This window comes from Crocodylus siamensis, chromosome 1 (assembly GCF_052110815.1).
Source record: "Crocodylus siamensis isolate JL-2025a chromosome 1, ASM5211081v1, whole genome shotgun sequence".
Lineage (NCBI taxonomy): Eukaryota > Metazoa > Chordata > Crocodylia > Crocodylidae > Crocodylus > Crocodylus siamensis.
Window position 1 is genome coordinate 421,456,461 of NC_143395.1, and position 22,296 is coordinate 421,478,756.

Sequence of the window (22,296 nt, forward strand, 5' to 3'; positions counted from 1 at the left end):
ACGCTCAGCGCAGCGCAGGGCAGCAGGTCTCGCGCCCCCCGACAGCTCCGGGTTTATCTGGGCAGGTTGCTCGTCTGTGGACCCGCGCGTGTTGCACAGCAGCCCACGGCCCCCTTGAAAGGATCTCGTGGCCTCCCAGAGTGCTGTGGGGCCCTGGTTGAGGACCACGTCATGACCTGGAGGACAGTGGTCTGCCCCTCGTGGAGCCCATGCCGGGGGGGGGGGGGGCAGGATGGTTTGGAGCTGCCCCTTGTGATGCAGTAATAAGCCTGGGGGCGGGAGGACGGTCCCTGTGGCGGGTGATCAGGCAAACTCTCCCCTTCCTACCATCCTTAAGGGGCAGCACCAGAGAGCAGAGTTGGTTTTCACAGCCAGCGCAGGACAGAGCCCAAGGGTGCAGAGGGGTGTCTGGGTGGGCCGTGTCGCCCAAAAAACCACAGCACCAGCATGCTCAGGACACAGCGTGGGTCCACCCTGCTCCTCGCCCCAGCAGGCCCACAGCACCATGCACCAGGGCCGGGTGGTGAAGGACAACAGGATGCAAAGACAGGCCGGCGGATGTGCCCCAGGCACGGCTCACTGACCATAACATGCCCAAGTCCACTCCGGCAAGGTTTACGTCCTGTCAAAGCTGAGCCAGCAGCTGGGGATTTTATCAAAGCATCGGCTTTGTCCATGCTGCTGGGGAGAGGAGCGGGCAGAGGGAAGGGGGGACACGAAGGCTTGGGATAAGAAAGGTGCTGGGGGCAGGGGATGACTCTCGGCCCTGTAGGATTAGCAGTTGCGGTACCCAGCCCGGACACGGGGCAGCAAACATGTCTCCTGGAAGGCCTCCTGGCCTAGCACAGCGAGGCCAGGCCTGGGTAATCCCCGGCTTGCGGGCCCGGGCTGCTGGGCCCCAGCAGGAGCTGCGTGGTTGCTCCCGATCACTGCACGCTCCAGGCAACCGGAGGGGTCCTGGCTGACGGGAAGAGGTGCCGGCTCTGCAGACGCATCATGAGATGCGAGGAGATCCCCCACGGCTCCAGCTGCAAGACCCCTGCCAGCCTCCTGCCACCCAGCACGGCGGGGTTAAGAGCTCTCTGATGGAGGTCCCTGCTCCCCCTTGCTGGAGGCACAAGAGGGACCAGAGCTCAGCTCCTTGCCCCACAGCCAGGCTACGGGGGGCCTGGACACACAACGCACTTACCCCAGGGTAACTGATCTTTGCGCCCGCCTGAGGCAGGAGCAGGTGCCCGATATGAAGCCATGAGCGGCGGTTTACCCCGGAGAAAGGATTTTTTTTTTCTGTTTTTTTGCACCGGTCCTGGAAGCACTGTAATACCAGGTCAATGCATGGAGTGGATGGAGCACGCTCCGGTTCCACCACCCAACTCCAAAAAATCTCAATATAGACCTCTGATGGAGGACGTATCAGAGACAATCACCCGCCCCGGGGAGCCCGCCTACGTGGTCACGGTGCTTCCCCCGCCAGGAAGCAGCCAGAGCATCTCTGCGACTGGCCCCGGAGAAAGGAGGAGGGAGGGTAGCTGTGTGCTCCAGGAAAATGGGCCATCGGGTAACGGTAAGACGGTGCCATAGCACATGCACGCACTTACCCTGGGAGAGCTGCGGCCTGTTCGCTCCGGATGCAAGGGCCATAGAGACCAAACAGGCATAAATACCACCCGTGCAAACGTGCCCGGGCCCTTGCTGACAGAGATGGCAGACAGCACCCTGGGAATGGGGGCACTGAGGAAGACGCAGCGCATCCTATTCAGTCTCTAAGCACTTCCTAAGCCTGGAAGCATTTGCAAGATGCTTACTCGGTTTGGGCTGCAAACCCCCCTGGGGCCCTGCATGGAGCTTCCAGGGGATTTATTTCGGTGCCTTGCTCCCCAGCAGCTGCCCCAGGTGCAGCCGCAGCCCCGGCACCCGAATCAGAGCTGGGCGCTCCCCATCCAGAGGGGAATGGGGGTGCCCATGAGCCCTCGGGGGTTTCTGCGCACACCTGGGACTTGGCCTCGCCTGGCACAGCACCTGGGGACAGGACCTGCTGCTTGCAAAAGCTTCGGCATCGCTGCCTCCGTCAGTCTACGAGGTGCAGCTCTACCCTGCCTGCTGCCCGACACCCCCAGCGGGTAGGTAAGGTCTCTTCTCCACGTCTCTCGGGCCCCACTCCCGGAGCTGAGAGCTGGTGCCTTCTCCCCTGCTCTCACCACTAGCCTCCGCTCTTCTCCCGGCACCAGGGAGCGCGAACAGGAGTCCTGACACCCAGCGCCCACCCGAGACACGTAGCTCGTGGCGGGGTGGGGGGGCGCACCGGGTCCACAGTCCTCCCGAGGATCAGTCTCCGCCGGGCAAAAGGAGCGCGGGGTTTGCAGGGGGGTGGGCTGGCGAGGCCGGGCAGCAGCCCCCGGTGCTGAAGGGGCCCTTCAGGCCGCTTTCCCCACGATGAGCACGCTCATGAAGAAGACCATGAGGAAGAAGACCCACATGAAGAAGCGGTCCATCACCTTCGCCACCTTTTTCCACTCCCCAGCCCGCCGCTGAGAGGCCTTCTGGTCCCGGAAGCAGTTGGCAATGTACTCCACGTTGCGCAGCAAGCTGTCCTGGTGGCACAGGCACCGCGGTGCGGGCCCCTCCGCCCTGCCCCCCCTCTCCAAGTTCGCGCGCCTGCCCGTCTCCTGCCAGGCCGAGGGGCCGCCGGGCTCGGACTGCGGGGCCCCGATCCGGCCGCTCCCCGCCTGCACCCCGGGCAGGGCGCCGGGCTCCCGCGCCGGGCTCTTGCAGCTCTCGCCCACCTCGTAGACGAAGAACGCGCGGGCCATGTAGCGCAGGATGAGCCTCCGAGCCCAGCGGGGCACGGGCCGGGCCCCCGGGCCGCAGTGGTGGATGTTCATGATGAAGATGGTCAGCGCGGTGGAGGCCGTGATCATGGTCATGGTGGCGATGTAATACTTCCCTGCGGGGAGAGAAGGGGAGGTCGTGGGGACAGACGCAGCCTTGCGGGGAAGGGACCCCCCGCCCCTCCAGCCATCTGCCCCTTGGCCCTGGGGAGACGGGAACAATTCAGCCAAAGCCCGACCTCTGAGCCAGAAAGTTCCTCCTCGGCTCCCGCCTCAGTTTCCCCTGCAGCAGCCGGAGGCCATCATGTCTAGCCCCGTCCCCTGCGGCCGCAGAGAAAGCCCATCGCCATCCTCCGTCACCGCCTTTCAGGGACTTGGAGACTGCTTGAAGACAGCCTTCTCCCCTCCAGACTCAATACCCGAGGTCTTTCAGCCTTTCTTCGTCAGTCTGGTCTCCCAGGTCCCTGATCAGAGCCGTCGCTCCGTCCTACCTGCCTGCTTCCTCCCTGAAGTGCGGGCCCCGAAACTGGATGCAGGACGCCCGGGGAGGCCTCCCCAGAGCTGACGAGCGTGGAAGTATCCCCGCCCGTGATTTGCAAGGGACGCTTCTTAATCCAGCCCAGGAGGCTGGTGGCTTTTTTTGCAACGAGAGCTCAGCCGCACACAAGAGGACAGTGCCCAGCCCGCGGCCCCTTGGGGAAGACGGGACCAATGCTCCCATGTCAGGCTCTCTCAGTGGCACCACCAGGGTCCAAACCTGGGGCAAAGCAATGAGGCTGCATGCCAGGATTTGGCCCTGCATTCCCCAGGCTTAGCGCCCACGTCTTCCTGGATCTGTACCGTAACAAGCCTCCCCTCTCTCCCAGCTGATCTAAGGCACCCTTGGGTGAATGCAGGCCCCGATCCTGTGCACTTGCACTGGGCCCCAACTGAGCCATTGCCAAGTGGCTGGATCAGGCCCTGGCTCCATCCAGCCACGCAAGACGCGGGTCCAATCCCTTTGCGTGGGACCGGAGGCAGTTCAGCTGCAGGGGGCTTGGAAATCTTGCAGCTTCGATTGCTACCAGTCACTCGCTGCTAAATTTCTGGACCCCGGTGGGCACCCAGGAGCTGGACTGCATGGCTCCAGGGGTTGAGCTCCCCTTATCTAGAGCATCCTGGTGAGATTGCCTTTGCTCACAGCAAGGGTCAGCCCTCAAGCTTGCTTTGGGCAGTCGGAGCAGAAGAGTCACGGATGCACGAGCCTTTGTACGCAGTAAATTCAGCCCGACTTGGCCTGAGCTGTGCTGACCTTCGTGAACGCTGCGTTCAAAATAAGCCCCAGAAAAACACCGGGCTGAAAAAAAAAGACTGTCAGTGAAAGACACCTGAAAGGCTCATAGGAAAGTCAGGCTGGAAGGGACTTCGCAAGGTCACAGCTAGTCCAGCCCCTGCTCAGGGCAAGGTCATTGCTGACTAAACCATCCCAGACATGTGTCCGTCCAACCTGCTCTTGAAACTTTCCAGGGATGGAGACTCCACCGTCTCTCTACGAGCCTGCTCCAGCGCCGCACCACCCCCAGAGCCAGCAAGCTCCTCCTCAGCTCCAACCTCAGTTTCCCCTGCTGCAGCTGGAGGCCATTGCTCGTAGCCCTGTCCCCGCGGCCACAGAGAAAAGCCCATCTCCAGCCTCCCTTTCATCGCCCTTCAGGGCTTTGAAGACTGTGATCAAATCCCCCCCACTCAGCTTTCTATTTTCCAGGCTAAATCACTTATTTAAGCCGTTTCAAGCAATTTCTCCAAACTGGGCTCGAGTCTTTGATCTCTCGGAGATCTATCAAGAACCGTTTGAAAATTCCTGCTGCCTCCAATTTTCAGGTAAAAAAAAAAAAAAAATCTGAGTGCTGGCTCTCCAAAAGCAGGGGAAAATCTCCCATGCTCACATGAAAGTCAGCCTCCTAGGTTGCAAGGCCTGATTGGACCAGCAAGATCATTGACTGACCCCCTGCAGTCCAAAACTGGACTCGATGATCTCCCGAGGTCCCTTCCAGCCCTAATGTCTATGAAATCTATGAAAACCCACTCAATAGGTAAAAAATGCCAGACCAAGCCGATATATCTTTTTCTGATAACAGGTTGTCTAGGGCAGGGGTGCTTCGCCCCCAGCCCATGGGCCAAATCTGACCTTCGGAGCCACATTGCCCAGCCCACGGTGCCCCCCACAGCACTGGAAATCTGGTGGTAAGGGAGCACTGGCAGCGTTAACAGCCGCTCCCCTGCCGTCACATTTCTGGACCCGTGGTGAGCCCCGTGGGTTGGATACCATGGTCCTGAGTGCCAGATAGTAGAGGTGCAAGCCTAAGGCCAGGCACTTGATATGCTGCTGCCTGGAAAGTTACAACTTCATTCAAAAGAGATGGGGATCAGTGCAAGGATGCTCTGGGGAACAAGGGACTGGCTGTAGGGGAGAGGGTAGCAGGATGTTTCATAGTTTCATAGTAGCTAGAGTCGGAAGGGACTTAGGTAGATCATCTAGTCCGACCCCCTGCCTTGGCAGGAAAGAGCACCGGGGTCAGATGACCCCGGCAAGGTGCTCATCTAACTTCCTTTTAAAAATCCCCAGGCTAGGAGCCTGCACCACTTCCCCTGGAAGCCGGTTCCAGGCCCTAGCCGCCCTGACTGTGAAGTAGCGCCTCCTAATATCTAATCTAACCCTACCCTCCGCCAGCTTGTGACCGTTATTCCTGGTCACTCCTGGCAGCGCACGGGGGAACAGGGACTCCCCCAATACCTGCTGATCCCCCCGACCAGTTTGTAGCAGGCCACAAGGTCCCCCCTTAACCTTCTCTTGTGGAGGCTAAACAGGTTCAGGTCCCGTAGCCTCTCCTCATAAGGCCTGCCCTGCTGACCCCTGATCATGCGAGTGGCCTCCTCTGGACCCTCTCCATGCTGTCGACATCCCTCTTGAAGTGTGGCGCCCAGAACTGGACGCAGTACTCCAGCTGCGGCCTGACCAGTGCCGCACAGAGGGGGAGGATCACCTCCCTGGACCTGCTCGAGATGCATCTGTGGATGCATGACAGGGTACGGTTGGCCTTCTTGACTGCCTCCCCACACTGCCGGCCCATGTTCATCGTGGAGTCAATGACGACTCCAAGATCCTTTTCCGTCTCCGTGCTGGCAAGAGGGGCGTTCCCCAACCTGTAAGTGTGGTGCCGGTTCTTCCTCCCCATGTGCAACACCTTGCACTTATCAGTGTTAAACCCCATCCTATTCTCATCCGCCCACCGTTGCAACCTGTCAAGGTCAGCTTGTAGCCTATTGCACCCTTCTAGTGCACCCACATCCCCCCACATCTTAGTGTCATCAGCAAACTTGAACAGGGTGCTTTCTACCCCCTCATCCAAGTCACTGATGAAGATGTTGAACAGTGCGGGCCCGAGGACCGAGCCCTGGGGGACCCCACTGCCCACGTCCTTCCAGGTCGAGAAGAACCCATCCACTACCACCCTCTGGGTGCGGCCCTCCAACCAGTTGGCGACCCATTTGACCGTGTGGGCATCGACACCACAGTCTCCCAGCTTTTTGATGAGGACAGGGTGAGAGACAGTGTCGAAAGCCTTCCGGAAGTCCAGAAAGACTACATCCACAGCAACCCCTGCGTCTAATGATTTGGTGACCTGATCGTAAAAGGCCACCAGGTTGGTCTGACAAAGACCTGCCACTGATGAACCCATGTTGGTTGCCCCTGAGCATGCATTCCCCCGCAAGGCCCTCCTGGATGTGTGCCAGGATAATTTTTTCAAAGAGCTTACCCGGGATTGAGGTCAGACTAACTGGCCTGTAATTTCCCGGGTCCTCTTTTTTTCCCTTTTTGAAGATAGGGACCACGTTGGCCCTCTTCCAGTCCTCCGGCACCTCGCCAGAGCACCACGAGTGCTCACAGAGCCGCGCCAGGGGTCCCGCAATGACCTCGGCCAGTTCCTGTAGAACCCTAGGGTGAAGATCGTCCGGACCAGCGGACTTGAACACGTCCAGCCTCTCCAGAAGTACCCTAACTAACTCCTCGCTAACCCCTGGCCCAGGCGTGTCTCTCCCGGGGCCCGAGGGGGGCCCAGCAGGGAGGTGGCTGAACTGGTCCCTACTTAGGAAGACAGAGGCAAAGAAATCGTTAAATATGTTAGCTTTGTCATCTGGCGTGACGACTAAGTTGCCCATCGTGTCCTGCAGGGGCCCCACATTACCCGGGACCCTCTTTTTACCCCCTATGTATTTGAAGAAGGACTTCTTATTGTCCTTAATCCGGGAAGCTAGTCCTATCTCCATCTCTGCCTTGGCTCTCCTGACTGCCCCCCTACATCCTCAGGCGACTGTAACATAGTCCTTCTTGGTGATGACCCCATCTCTCCATTGGGTATATGCCTCCCTTTTAGCAAGGAGACATTCCCGGATGCTCCTAGTGAGCCATGGGGGTTTATGTGCCCTCCTGCTCCCTTTGACCCTTGTTGGGATTACCTCCCTTTGGGCATGGAGGATCGTCTCCTTAAGGAGCAACCACTCACCTTCGACATCTGATTCCCTTCCCCTCTGGGTCCTCAGCGCTTCCCCAACGATCCTCCTTAGCTTGTTGAAGTCAGCCCTCCTAAAGTCTAGGGCTGTTGCCTTGCTGCAGCCCTTTGCCACCTTACGCTGGATGGTGAATTCCAGCAAGCGATGATCACTGTCTCCCAGGTGGCCCATCACCCGCAGCCCCCTCACCAGGTCATCACCCGTGGCCAGCACCAGGTCCAACAAGGCGTCTCCCCTGGTGGGGCTGTGCACCTCCTGGGTTAGATGTCCACTGACAAGAGCAGAGAGGCTCTGTCCATCGTAGAAAATGAGGGTTGGAGGGGACCTCAGGAGGTCACATCTAGTCCAACCCCCTGCTCAAAGCAGGACCAGCCCCAACTACATCATCCCACCCAACACTTTTGTCTACCCGGGTCTTAAACACCTCCAAGGATGGAGACTGCACCACCTCTCAGGGAAGCTTGCTCCAGTGCCTCACCAACCTCCTGGTGAGAAAGTTTTTCTTAATATCTAACTTCAACTTCCCTTGCTGCAACTGGAGCCCATTGCTCCTTGTCCTGTTATCTGCTCCCACTGAGAACAGTCCAGCATCATCCTCTTTGCAACCCCCCTGCACGGAGCTGAAGGCTGCTATTCAACCCCACCCTCCCACCCCCCTCGGTCTTCTCTTCTGCAGACTCAATCAGCCCATTTCCCTCAGCCTCTCCTCACACCTCATGCGCCCCAGCCCCTCAACCATTTTTGTTGCTCTCCACTGGACTCTCTCCAGCATGTCCAAATCCTTTCTGTACATCCCACTACTGGGCACAGGACTCCAGATGTGGCCTCCCCAGTGCTGAAGAGAGGGGAAAAATCACTGCCCTCAATCTGCCGGCAGCGCTGCTACCAGTGCAGCCCAGGATGCCATCTGCCTTCTTGGCAACAAGGGCACACTGCTAGCTCCTGTTCAGCTCCTTGTCCCCTGTCACCCCCAGGTCCTTTTCTGCAGATACAGAGGGGTTTGGAATGTCATTTGAGGAGGAACTGGAAAGCGACAGCTGACTAGGAACCAAGTGAAATGTAACAGTCCTGATTTCATAGACTTCATAGACATCAGGGCTGGAAGGGACCTCGGGAGATCATCGAGTCCAGCCCCCTGCCCAAAGGGCAGGAAGTCAGCTGGGGTCATAGGATCCCAGCAAGATAAGCATCCAATTTACTCTTGAAGGTGTTCAATGTAGGTGCTTGAACCACCTCCGCTGGCAGGCTGTTCCAGACCTTGGGGGCTCGGACAGGAAAGAAATTCTCCCTTATGTCTAGCCTGAAACGGTCTTGCAGGAGTTTGTGACCGTTCGACCTCGTCATCCCTTGGGGCGCCCTGGTGAACAGACGTTCCCCAAGATCCTGGAGGGCAAGATCACGCACCAGGGGACCAGCAGCAAGAGTTCCTGCTGAGTTGGAGGAAAAGAAAGACCCAGGAGCCTGAGTCCATCCCCAAGGGCAACACATCACCGTGCAAGCAGTCATGGATGGGACAAATGCAACTTGAGGCCACATGTTCCCAGCTAAGATGGGGCAGGACGGTATGTACACCATCATACCCGGCAGCAAGAAGATTCCAGTGCCCTTCTGCTCACCCATGCTGAAGAAAGATGAGCTCATGCTGAACCGGATGGATAGGCACTGCCCATGAATAAATGCATGCTGGACAGAAGGAGCTGGTATTGAACTATTGGAGCAGGGTGGGGAGAAGGGGCTGGAGCAGCCTCCCAGTAGAAGAGCAAAATCCTTTATAAGGGGTGTGGCAGCTGAAAAGTATGTCTGTGTGATAAAAGTGCTTGCTGAAGGCTGTATGAAGATTAGACCAAGTGTTTTTATGTATTTGTTTAGATATTAAGCTATAAGTTGTTGCTAAAAGCCTAATTATAGTTTAAGATGTCGTGAGGCCTTGTATAAAGTAAGGCCTAGTAAATTTAACAAAGCCTAGAAGTAGTAAGGCCCTGTGGCGCAGTTAAAATTACCTTATCAAAGGAATGCAAGGCTTGTATTGCTATTGGTCAGTCTATGGACAGTTGAAGAAAAAGGAATCAATGTGGTCGTACCTTATCAGTCTTTCAGAAGCTATAAATTAGCTGAAATATCTGGAAACCATTCAGAAGGAAGACGCAGCTCTGTGAAAAGGGTGAGTTAGCTGTTGCCTGGATCAGTGGGCCCGTGGATCTCAAGGAGCCCAAGAACTGTGTTTCAGGGTCCTTCCCGGCACCCCTCAGACGGCGTTGCTCAGGGACGCCTGACCTTGCTGAACTTTGCGGAAAGAGAAGCTCGCTGTGTATTGGGCATCAGAAGGACTGCCAATAAGTTGCTGACACAAATTGCTTTTGTCTGTCATCGTTTGTCTTGTTATTACACATAGCTGTGTTTTTTTTCATAGTTTCATAGTTTCTAGGGTCGGAAGGGACCTGAGCAGATCATCTAGTCCGACCCCCTGCTGTGGCAGGAAAGAGTACTGGGGTCAAATGACCCCAGCTACATGTTCATCTAACCTCCTCTTAAACACCCCCGGGGTAGGAGCCTGCACCACTTCTCTCAGAAGTTGGGTCCAGATCCTAGCCGCCTTGACCGTGAAGTCGCGCCTCCTGATATCTAGCCTAAACCTGCCCTCTGCCAGCTTGTGACCGTTATTCCTGGTCACTCCTGGCGGTGCTCGGGGGAACAGGGACTCCCTCAATGCCTGCTGATCCCCCCTGACTAGTTTATAACAGGCCACAAGATCCCCCTCAGTCTTCTCTTTTGGAGGCTGAACAGATTCAGGTCCCACAGCCTGTCCTCATAGGGCCTGCCCTGTTGTCCCCTGATCATGCGGGTGGCCTCCTCTGGCCCCTCTCCATGCTGTCCACGTCCCCCCTGAAGTGCGGCGCCCAGAATTGGACGCAGTCCTCCCGCTGCGGCCTGACCAGTGCTGCACAGAGGGGGAGGGTCACCTCCCTGGACCTGCTCGAGATGCATCTGTGGATGCATGCCAAGGTGCAGTTGGCCTTCCTTACTGCCTCTCCACACTGCCAGCCCATGTTCATCTTGGGAGTCAATGATGACCCCCAGATCCCTTTCCGCCTCTGTGCTGACAAGAGGGGAGTTCCCTAACCTGTAGGTATGGTGCCGGTTGTTCCTCCTCAGGTGCATCACCTTGCACTTGTCTGTGTTGAAGTCCATCCTATTCTCGTCCGCCCACCCTTGTAACCTCTCTAGGTCAGATTGTAGCCTGTTGCATCCTTCCAATGTTCCCACATCCCCCCACATCTTAGTGTCATCAGCAAATTTGAACAGGGGCTTTTTACCCCCTCATCCAAATCGCTGATGAAGATGTTGAACAGTGCGCGCCCGAGGACCGAGCCCTGGGGGACCCCACTGCCCACATCCCTCCAGGTCGAGAAGGACCCATCCACCACCACCCTCTGGGTGCGGCCCACCCGCCAGTTGGCGACACATCTGACTGTGTGGGTGTCAACACCACAGCCCCCCAGTTTCTTAATGAGAACGGGGTGAGAGACAGTGTCAAAAGCCTTCCAGAAGTCCAGGAAGACAATATCCACTGCTACCCCTGCATCTAGTGATCTGGTGATCTGATCGTAAAAGGCCACCAGGTTGGTCTGACAGGACCTGCCACTGATGAACCCGTGCTGGTTGCCCCTAAGCATGCAGTCCCCTGCTGGTCCCTCCTGGATGTGTGCCAGCATAATTTTCTCAAACAGCTTGCCTAGGATCGAGGTGAGACTAACCCGCCTATAGTTTCCCGGGTCTTCCTTCCTGCCTTTTTTGAAGATGGGGACCACGTTGGCCCTCTTCCTGTCCTCCGGTACCTCACAAGAGCACCACGAGTGCTCGCAAAGCCGTGCCAGGGGACTTGCAATGACCTCGGCCAGTTCCTTTAGCACTCTAGGGTGGAGATCATCCGGGCCGGCTGACTTGAATGCATCCAGCCCCTCCAGAAGCTCCCTAACTAAATCCTCGCTAACCCGTGGCCCAGGTGTGCCTCCCCCGGGGCCCGAGGGGGCCCAGCAGGGAGGTGGCTGTTCTGGTCCCTGCTTAGGAAGACGGAGGCAAAGACATCGTTAAACATGTTAGCTTTGCTATCTGGTGTGACGACCATGTTACCCATGTCGTCCTGCAAGGGCCCCACATTACCCGGGACCTTCTTTTTACCCCCTATGTATTTAAAAAAGGACTTCTTATTGTCCTTAATCTGGGAAGCTAGCCCCAGTCCCATCTCTGCCTTGGCCTTCCTGACTGCCCCCCTACATCCCCGAGCGACTGCAGAATAGCCCTCCCTGGTGATGTCCCCTTCTTTCCACTGGGTATAAGCTTCCTTTTTAGCAAGGAGACATTCCCAGATGCTTTTGGTGAGCCACGGAGGCTTGTGTGCTCCCCTGCTCCCTTTGATCCTCGTTGGGATTACCTTCCTTTGGGCTTGGAGGATCGTCTCCTTGGGGAACAACCACTCTCCTTGGACACCCGGCTCCCCTCCCCGCTGGGACCTCAGCGCTTCTCCAACTATCCTCCTTAGCTGGTTGAAGTTTGCCCTCCTAAAATCCAGGGCCACTGTCTTACTGCGTGCCCTTGCCACCTTGTGCTGGATGGTGACTCCCAGCAGGCGATGATCGCTGTGGCCCAGGTGGTCGAGCACCTGCAGCCCCCGCACCAGGTCGTCACCCGTGGCCAGCACTAGGTCCAACAAGGCGTCCCCCTGGTGGGGCTGTGCACCTCCTGGGTTAGATGGAGGTCCTGCGCTCTGGCCAAGACCCTACGTGAGCGGTCAGACCTGGCTGACTGCCCTTCCCAGCAGATGTCCGGGCAGTTCAGGTCCCCCATGACTACCACATCCTTAGCCTTCACCACCTCTGTGAGCTGACCCAAGAATTCCTGGTCAAGCTCCTCTCCCTGGTCAGGGGGTCTGTAGTAGACTCCCACCGTTAAGTCTCTTTCCCCTCGACTGCCTTGTACTCTAACCCAAAGCACTTCAGAGTGCCCCTCCCCTGGCTCCTTGCTAATTAACGAGGATGTGTCTTCCTCCTTAATATAGAGCGCCACGCCCCCACCTCTCTTTCCTATCCTGTCCCTCCTGTACAGCCCATAGCCCTTGACATTCACCGCCCAATCATGAGTTGAGTCCCACACGTTTCCGTGACCCCCACTATGTCCGGGCTGGTGTCAGCCGGCAGGAGGGTGAGCTCCTCCTGCTTGTTGCCCATGCTACGAGCGTTTGTGTAGAGGCATTTGAGGCCTCCTGTGGGTGTGTGTGCTGACCCCTCGTCCCAGCGTTACCCTGGCCCCTCTCTCTTACCTGTTTGATTGCTTCTCTCATCAATAATCTTCTCTAAGTCAATAAATCTTTCTTACCTTTCTACCCCCGACCACACTCTCAATCTAAACCCTCCGCAGGTGGCTGGGGCAAAGGGGCTACATGGCATGGCAGAGGCCTGTCCCTTGGGAAGACGAACGGTCTTGGCTGAGAGCTACATCCTACCTACCTCATCTGCTAGGCCATGGGTGAACGTGTCCCCTCAAAACCCAGACATGCCCCCACGGTTAGGGCACATCTGCACCTCAAAATTGAGCCCCAAGAGAAGCAAAGGGAAGGATTCATGAACGTGAGCTGGGTGGAATAGGGTTGCATTTAGTCCGCTGAGGCAGGTGGGATAGAGACAGTGGCCACGAGCATGGTACTAAGCCCCAGGTAAGGGAAGGGGTTTGGGAGGGTACCCAAAATCCTGCTGCGTGCGCTGAGGAAGAACCGGGAGGAAGCAAAAAAGCAGAGGCAGGGTGACTTAGCACAGGCGACTCACCGATGAGGGGCACGTTCTCGGAGGGCGGCATGCTCTCCGCCACCAGCAGCTGGAAGACGGTGAGGGCCAGCAGGACGGTCACACCCAGGGACACTTTCTCCCCCGAGTCGGCTGGGAGGTAGAAGCCCAGCGGGGCCAGGAAGGAGATCATGATGCAAGGCAGCAGCAGGTTGAAGATGTAGAAGGAGGCGCGGCGCTGGAGGATGAGTGTGTAGGTGACGTCGGGGTAGGGCTCCGAGCAGCAGCCGTAGGTGACCACGTTGCGCCGGGCCGGCATGCCCAGCACCTGCCACTCCACGTTCTCCACGAAGTCGGTGAGGTCTCCCGTGTCCAGCCCGTTGCGGAGGTCGATCTGGTTCCCGTTGTAGGTCCAGGAGCCGAAAGTGAGGCGGCACTGCTGCCCGTCGAAGGGGAAGTAGGACACATCCACCTTGCACGAACTCTTGGTGATGGCCGGCGAGTCCCACATCACCCGCCCGTCGTGGCGGATCACCACGTTGGTCTCCATGGAGCCCGTGAACTGGTCGTCGGCACTGGACAAGGAAGGAAGAGGCCACGGGGATGAGTGGGAGCTGCTCTGGCCTCCCTCCCCAGGTCCAAGCCCAGCCTGTGGGCCCACAGCTGCAGGTAACCACAGCCAGGTGCCCCACAGCAGACCCCACCAGGTCTCGTCTTCACCCCAGTTAACCAGGGCCCTGCCCTGCCCAGTCACGGCTGAAACCCAGTCCCCATTAGCAGTCTTTCACCAGGGCTCCCAGGTCATGGCCCTTGCCCTCGGGCCTGAAGTCTCTTGCTCAAAGCCACTAAACAAGCTCTGAGCAAGTTTCCCAGGGACTAACTGGGGTCACCTTTCTCCCCACGAGCCACTCCCATGCCTCGCGGCAACACGCAAACCCACACAATGCCAAAATACATGAGGAATTTAAGTCTTGGTGCATCTCTCTCATCCTGCAGAGCTCCTTTACCCCTCAGGATCGGGGCCAGCGTGAATGTCCGGCTCAGGAGCCAGCTTCTGCAGCCCTGTCAAAATCATGGAGGAGCCGAGCTGGAAGGGACCTGCCGTGGCCACATCTAGTCCAAGCCCTGCCTGAGGCAGGATCAGCTCTGTCCCAACCAACCCAGACAAACCCATCATCCATCCAGCCCCACTTCTTTGCAACTATTACGAGCCCGTGGAAGCCAACCCCTGCCGACAGGATCGGGGCCGAACGCCAGGCCCTCTCCATCCCCAGAGCCCTGCCAGCAGGAGCCGCACGCAGAAGCAGGGCCGGGAGGGAACGCTGCCTCCCAGCCCCCATAAACCCACTCATTAAAGGACGATAAACCCACTTATTGTAGAGGAGATAAACCCACTTATTGTAGAGGAGATAAACCCACTTATTGTAGAGGACAATGTCGGGGCGCCACACGTAGCTGCTGGGGATGTGGATGATATCAATCCCACCGTAATCGTCCTTGCTCCAGGTCAGGTAGGCGTCCACCCACACCTGCCGGATCCACAGGTAAGATGTCAGGACCTGGTTCCTCTCATCCTGCAGCCGGGGGGGAGAGAGGCATGAGGAGGGAGCGGGCAGGTGCATGGACCGCTGTGCAATGTCGGGGTAGCACAGAGTGCCTCACCCTTTCGCCGCCATGAATCGCCCAATAAGAGGGACTCAGTCCTGACCTGGCCCCTTGGGACTCATTAACTTGCGCCACGTAGCTCATCCCAGCAAGGTCCAGGGGGCTGCTCAGCTGCCTGGCAGTAGCAACAGCCAGTGGGCTGGTGGGTCCAGTCCCCACGTCCCTGGGCAGCTGCCGGCCTAAGGATTGCCCCAAAGCATGGTGCCGTGACCCCACTTCCTACAACCCTCCGGCCCCAATTAGAGAAAACCCCTCCAGGCAGGACCCGCGGTTTCCTACATGCTGACAGGTGCAACAGGGCAGCCCCACCGTAGCCCCCGGCCGCGCCGCACCACCACCCCAGCCGGAGCGATCCCCGGCAGCCGGCTCTCTTGCCGGAAGGTAGCTTTGCTGGGGAGACGGGCTCGGCCGGCCCGGACCAGCGGGCCCCGACTCACCATGTCGATGATCTGGGAGAGCGTGATCTGCAGGGTGACGTTCAGAGCCCGGTCCGTGTCCTCCACGGGCCGCAGGGCGCTGGAGTAGTTGGCGAACAGGTCATTGAGCAGCTTGTAGGCCAGTCTCCCCTGGGCCCCCAGGCAGCCTGGGTCAGGAGGGAAAGGGGAGAGAGGAGCGGGGGGGAGAAGGCACGGCCCCCGGCTGCAACCGGCCAACCCCGGCACCGACAGACTCCACAGGCAGCAGCTGAGGAAGACCCTGAGGGTCTTGCCCCTCCACTCCATGCCACGTTTAGGGTCAGGAAGGTTTCCCCCCCACCCCCAGTCAGAGTGGTATGGACCGAGGGGGTTTGCCTTCCTCTGTATGGGGGCACGGTCTCTGCTTGGGATCTCTTGAGCATCTATTAACAACCTTTTACAGGAGCAGGACGGTGGCGGCCGCGGTCCCTCTGCTTTCCCTGGGGCAGGTTCAAGCGCGACGTCTGGGGCTGCGTCAGAGTCGGGGATGGTCTTGCGCCGCGTTTATATAATGGACTGGCTGGGCTGGTTTGGACAGGGCTGATCCAGACTCAGGCAGGGGTTGGACTAGATGTGACCTCTGGAGCAGGTGCTGACAGCTCATGGTCAAGGGTGACCGGGCCAGGCTGCACTGCATGCGGGTGGCCGGAGAGGTTTAGGAGCCTGGTGACCACTTGGAGGGAGATGCCTTGGGCAGGCGCTGGGGCTGGCGCCACAAGAAGGGTCACAAAGCGTTTCAAGGCTGCTGCAACGTGTCCCTGCACATCCCAACCGAAGCGGGGAGGCTCCTTTCTCTCTGCTCCCAAGAACTGTGCCAAGGGGAAGGGCAGGTCTGAAGCCAAAATGCTCAGCAGAGGCTCAGGAGAGCTGGGCCCGGCTCTGTCACCGACTGCAGATGTAGCCTCGGGCTCATGGCTCCCCACTGCCCCCCCTGCAAGCGCATACCAATCTGACTGGTGGGAAACCCCTTCTAAATCCCAAATGCAGCATCGGTCTGACCCTGGGTGGAGGGACAAGACCCTCTAGCCGGGACCCTCTGGGGCCGTGCTGAGGCTACAGCAACCGCAGTCCTTTCCAGGAGGCTGGTAGCATCGAGCAGGGATGACGGGAAAGCCTCTCCCCTGGACTCAGCTGATCTGTGCTGCAGATCCCTGCCCCGCTGCCTGTCCCATGGCCTCTGCAGGCCAGCGTGGGACCCAGACCCTCCGTGCATGGAGTCAGATGCCAGCAGGAGCATCAGCAAGGTGGGGCTGGAAAGGAGGGAGCTCCCCCCAGCACAGGCCATGGAGACAGGACCCCCATCTTGACTTCTGGCTCCCATGGGGGCCACTTGGGTGCTTGAGCTTTGGGTCCCAGAGCCAGGCCAGCTCAGCTCTGAAACGCAGGACCTAGCTCGAGCTCTGCCCAGCCCAACCCCGCGCCCCCCTGCCCATGGGGGCCGCGGGACGGAGGGACGGAGGCGGCTGGGAGAGCAGCGCCCCATCCTGCGCGTGAAAGTTTAATGCCAGGTGTTGTGTTTCAGGGGTGGGCATGAGACAGGCTCGTTTACAGCGTGGGGCCAAGCCGGCCATGTTTCCAGGGGACCCCCGGACCCTTGCACGCCTGACTGAATTGCAGGCTGCCCGGTGCGCAGCTCCACGGGCTGGGGGCCAGATGTAACCCCGCAAAGGCGCGGGGGCGGCATGCCCTGAGGAGCTCGGTAAGTGCTGGCCGCTCAGGTCCCAGGAGCTTCCTGCAGTCAGCTGGACCCTGCTCAGCGAGGGGTGCGGAGGCATTGATGGCGTCTTACCTGGTAGCAGGGGAAGTCCCGAGAAGCACAGGGAGAGCAGGAGGGAGCCGAGGCCTGCCCTGGGCTTCATGCTCGTGCCCCCACGACGGACGCCCGGCCGGCGTGGGGGGAATTTTGCAGCCTGGCAGGGAGCCCCAGTGCAGGTCAGGGGTGCATCTGTGCTGCCAGCAGCCCTGGTGATGCTGGAGCGAGGGCACGGCCAGCCCGGCGGTGCCTGCGAGCAGGAAGGCAGAGGCGGCGCATGGGTCGGCTCCTCTGGGCGCAGAATCACTCGGGGATTTCCTTCTCCGTGGAGCAGAGTCTTCCTCTACGAAAGAGCGCTCCGAGCAGGTCTCCGTCGCCTCCGGGCAGGGGGAAGCTTGCAGCTGCCTGGAGAGAGCAGGGCAGAGGCACGCGGGTGAAAACTGAGCCTAGAGGAACAGGGGAAAGGGAGGGAAGGAAGGAAGGGAGGGTCCCCCAGGGGACAGAGACAGCACGGAGGAGCTGCGACACCGCCAGGAGAGCGAGCGTGAGGCTGCAACTGGGGCAGAGGAAGGCACTACTACCCCCCCCCCCGCGACACGCCCCCACCTGGCACCTCCAGCCACGGGTGACACCACGCCATGCCACGCACAGTCAGACGATCTCAGGACCCACAGAAAACAACCCCTCCCCCAAGGCTGGCTCTCACTCGCGCTTGGGATGTGCCCCAGTGCAAGGGGAAACCCAGAGCTGCAGAAAAGGCACTAAATGGGGTTTTGACTCTGCCAAAGACTCCCTGCATAGCCTTGGTCATGTCCCCCGGCCCCTCCCACACAGCACAGCAGGGGCTCCATGGGACAGCAGAGCTGGCAGGGCCCTCAGGACAGCCCAGTGAGTCCGGGGCAGACTCAACCCAGCCCACCTAGAGATTTCCAAGGATGGACCCCCAGCCCATCACTGGGGAGCCTGATTTAGGGCCAACCCCCCCTCCCCCCGAAGGAGGAAGTCTCTCTTCTCAGGGGTACAGCCGCTCTCCCCCTGCTCACCCAGGTTGTGGGGCTCAGACCTTGCCAGACAGCACATGGCACTGGTGGCAATGAAAAAGGAAGGAAGGAGGAGGAGGAAGAAAGAGGTGGCATTACTCCCTCTCGCTGCCATCCAGTTCAGATGACCCCAGGAGCTGCCCCGAGTCTCAGCTTTGCAACCCTCCTTTGTGGAATAAAGTGCTGGCTGTCCCGAGGGACGCAGCCTCGGGAAGCCCCCTTCCCCTGGGCCTGCTGTGGATGGACCTGAGCCGGCAGACCCCCGTATCTCCCAGGCTCTGGGGCTTGCCCAACGAGAGCTGGCCCCCGCCCCGAGTGTCCTCCGATGCAACTGGAGGCAGAAAAACACCAGGTCTGAGACATGGAGCCAGGATCCGAATGCCCCTCGGTAGCAAGACCACCCTCTTTCCAGTGAGGCACGGCGAAGCCTCAGTGCCAAGATGCTGGTCCATGGTCCAGCTGCCCCTAGCTTAGTGAGTGCGATCAAAAGCTTTGGGGGCCTGGAGGACAAGGGGGAAAAAGAGCGTGCTCCCTTGCCTTTGCTGCCCCAGGTGGGGGACCCAGAGTGGGAAGAGACCAAGGGAAGCATCATTTAAAAGCCACTGTCCCCCCGGCCCTGGTTGCAGCAGGGCAGCCCCAGGCAGTGCCCAGCCAGGATGCAGGGACTCTAGGAGGTGGCTGGGACCAGGCTGGCCCCGAAGGAGACGAGCCACGACTGCTTCCCCAGCCCCAACACCCCCAGCAGCTCCCCCAGCCCATTCAGATGCTAATCCCCAGCTGGATGCGGTTTTGCTTACAGGTTGGTGAATTATTCATCCCCGAAGCCTGAAGTCTGGGCCGCAACGTTGCACAACTCCTCCGGAGCAGCAGGTGGATTTGCATGAAGCTAATTAAAGTAATGGGGAGAGAGAGGATAAGTCACTGCCTGATCTAACTCCACCAGCCTCAGAGCTGGTACAGGTGACACATTTAACCACGGGTTATATAAACACAACCCTCCCCTGCAGGAAAAAAGCCGGAGGCAGGCGCTGCGGCGTGCCTTCTCCTTGCCACGGAGAGGCTGAGAGGGACCCTCCCCTCTAAGCAGGCATCGTCATGGGCAGATGCTACGCAGAAGACCAGGAAGACCCGTTTAGCCGGAGAGATGCTCCTTTGGGAGAAGAGGGGCCAGTTCCCATGGCCTGGCGAAGCTGTGCGCGCTGCTGGGTCTGGCCGTTACATCAACGACCTTGGGATCACACAGCCTGTGACCCTTCGGAGGAGCCAGACGGTAGAAGGCGCGAGGTGAGGGATAAAGAGACCGTAACATTTCCAGGGCACCTCTGCATACCTGTTTTTAAATAACCCGAGTTGTTTCCAGGTACACGGGGCTAACCTAGGGGCTCTAGCTAGCAAGCACAGGGCTAATCAATAGTCAGGTAATGACCACAGGGCCCTGCTGCTCATTCACATGAAAGATGGCTAGAAACTAGCTATAAAACAGCTACATATTTTCAAGCACTAACTTTGTCACAGGTTGGCTCTTTTGATAGCTGGAGGGACATGTTGATAGCTGCCTAGCAACTTTTATGGCACGGGCATTGCTTGGCCCGCGTCTTCGGTCTACATTTAAATTGAGCTATTCAAGAGTCAATGGTGTAACAGAGCAACGCGTGGCAGGAGCCTGTGAATCAGGGGGTCCGGCGCCAGCGTACAAGCCGCCTCACCGACACTTGCAGAACAACTCACAGGCAGGAGAAACTCTTCACCCATGCTAGGCAGGTCGTAATGTTGTGTCGCAAGCGTGACGTGCTCCCCTTAACACGCAACATGGGAGAATGTAATGCCAGACACGTGACCACCACCTGGATCCTGCTACCCCTCTGCGTCCGCATCTTGGGTCAGCGAGTTCCCTGGTCCACCCCTTACAGTTTGGGATGCAGTGCTTTCCCCCTGGGTTATTATTAAATAGGTATTTAGAGGCACCTGCTTCCCATTTGCTACTTCCTGCTTCATCACACCACCTTTCTACCAGCCTCCCCTATAAAACGCCTTCATAGAGTCATAGAAATGAGGGTTGAAGGGAGCTCAGGAGGTCACATCTAGTCCAACCCCCTGCTCCAAGCAGGACCAGCCCCAACTGCATCATCCCAGCCAAGGCTTTGTCTACCTGGGTCTTAAAAACCTCTGAAGATGGAGACTCCACCACCTCTCTGGGTAATCTGTGCCAGCGCTTCACCACCCTCCTCTTAAGGATATAATATGCAACCTCAATTTCCCTTGCTGCAGCTTGAGCCCATTGCTCCCTGTCCTGTCACCTGCCCCCACTGAGAACCAGCCCAGCTCCATCCTCTTTGCATCCCCCCGGCAGGGAACCGAAGGCTGCTATCAAATCCCCCCTCAGTCTTCTCTTCTGCAGACCAAATCAGCCCAGTTCCCTTCTCCTCTCCTCGCCAGTCCTGTCCCTCAGCCCCCCCAACCATTGTCACTGCCCTCCGCTGGACTCTCTCCGCTGTGTCCACATCTTTTCTGTAATGGGGGCCCAAAACTGGACACGGGAGTCCAGATGTGGCTTCGCCAGTGCTGAATAGAGGGGAAGAATCACTGCCCTCCGTGATTGAGTGTGCAACGCTCCTGCTGATGCAGCCTTCTTGGCAATGAGGGCACACTGCCAGCTCCTGTTCAGCTTCTTGTCCCGTCACGCCCAGGTCCTTTTCTGCAGAGCTGCTGCCCAGCCCGTCACCCCCAGCCTGCACCGGTGCACGGGATTGCTCCATCCGAAGTGCGGGACTTTGCACTTCTCCTTATTGAACCTCATGAGATTCGTTTGGGTCCAATCCTCCAATTTGTCCGAGGTCTCTTTGCTTTTTCTCTTGCTACTTTTCTCCAGGGGTGTCTCTTCCCTCGCAATCCTCTGCTTTCTGCTGTGCTCTGAGAGGGTGAGGGGCTGGGCAATGGACACTGCACATGGCTTAAGGGGTAAGTGCCGTGGGCTTTAGCTGCTATAAAACTTTGCAACCTCCATTGCGAAGAGAAACAGCACAACAGGGAAGGCAAGAGCAGCAGCTCCAGAGAAGCCCTCACCCCATAATGGAATTGAGGAAACACGAATCCAGCTAATCAAGAACATCAGAAAAAGTTCAAGCGTGTGTTGCTACTGGAGGGGTGCGTGTGGAAGAGAGCTTTGATCGCTGGCTTCAACGCGGAAGATCCCACGGTTGGCGCCGCCGCCAGGAGTTCACTCCGAGGTTGTCCAGGTAAGCAATGTTTCCCCGCTCGCTCTGTACAAAGGCAAAGAGAGGGCAAGAGCATTGAATTCCCCGTCACATTATCCAGGGTATTAATTAAAAAGAAGCCACTGACCCCCAGCCCCAATCAGCAACGACGGGGTCTCCGTTTACAGAACACTTGCTACTGAACTGGGCCTGTTCCAGCTACGGGCGCTGGCTGCCTCCCTCCCTCCCTCAGCTCATGTTTTTTTCAGACCTCTGCAGGGAGGCGGCAGTACCAGTGCTCCCACGCAGCCGAAAGGGAGCAGGGTGTGGGTGGTGCATTTCTTATGGCAGTACTGGTGGGATACTGAGCTGTTCCCACCACCTCTCCCATGACCCTCTGTGCCACAGCCACAGCAAGGTGCCTTTGGCAGTGACTGCACCCTGCAACCTCCCCGCCCCAGGGGGACGCAGGCAGCGCAGCCAAACACACCCACGCAGGTCTTACCTTGGAGCAGAGATGCTGCTTGAACCCAGTTGCCTCTTCTGACCAGAGCCCCTGGAAAGGTGGGCGAGAAGCCCCATGAGCAGCAGGTGTTGCTGAGCTGCACAGGGCAGCTCCTGCTTCTCCATGGGGTTTCGGTCTCTCTGCGGACTCGGGCAGAGGTCACAACACAGGTGACACCCAGGCCAGCTTCTGAAGCGTTTCTCAGCCACGAGAGCCAGTGGCTGCCGGACGGAAACGGCAAGGGTGCGATTCCAGGAGCTGCTCATCTCCCTGTGCTGTTCACATGGAGAGGGTGGACGCCTCCCGGTCACTGAGGAAGCAAGCAGTGCTGTCTTCATTCTCCCAGGAGCAGCAGGGATCCGTGGGATTTGGGCAGCTTTCCCTCAGCACCCCTCCGCATCGGCTGCCTGATTCATGGAAGAAGGATGTGGCTCTGGCTAATCTTAGGCCAGATTGTGGGAGCCCTCCTCCAAAGCAGGACAGTCAACTACATGTGCCTGGCTCTGGGGGTCTAATAAGCGCTGATCGTGG

The 22,296-nt window shown here is 58.5% G+C and overlaps 1 protein-coding gene and 1 pseudogene across 3 annotated transcripts; both read right to left on the minus strand.

Moving 5' to 3' along the window:
* Window positions 1-130: 130 nt before the first annotated feature.
* Window positions 131-19,037, minus strand: CHRNA10 (cholinergic receptor nicotinic alpha 10 subunit). Of its 3 annotated transcripts, XM_090030969.1 has the most exons (6): window positions 18,864-19,037; window positions 17,063-17,431; window positions 15,256-15,401; window positions 14,573-14,727; window positions 13,196-13,728; window positions 131-2,944 (listed from the first exon to the last, which is right to left on the minus strand). In XM_090030969.1, exons 2-6 carry the CDS (start codon window positions 17,130-17,132, stop codon window positions 2,415-2,417), a joined length of 1,434 nt encoding a protein of 477 aa, XP_089887095.1. In that variant the 5' UTR covers window positions 17,133-17,431; window positions 18,864-19,037; the 3' UTR covers window positions 131-2,414. The 3 variants fall into 3 exon arrangements, with proteins under 3 accessions (XP_089887095.1, XP_089887093.1, XP_089887092.1); XM_090030967.1 differs by lacking the exon at window positions 18,864-19,037 and having other exon boundaries at window positions 17,063-17,565; XM_090030966.1 differs by lacking the exons at window positions 17,063-17,431; window positions 18,864-19,037 and having other exon boundaries at window positions 15,256-17,052.
* LOC149875586 (U2 spliceosomal RNA) lies at window positions 1,291-1,414 on the minus strand (annotated as a pseudogene).
* Window positions 19,038-22,296: the final 3,259 nt, after the last annotated feature.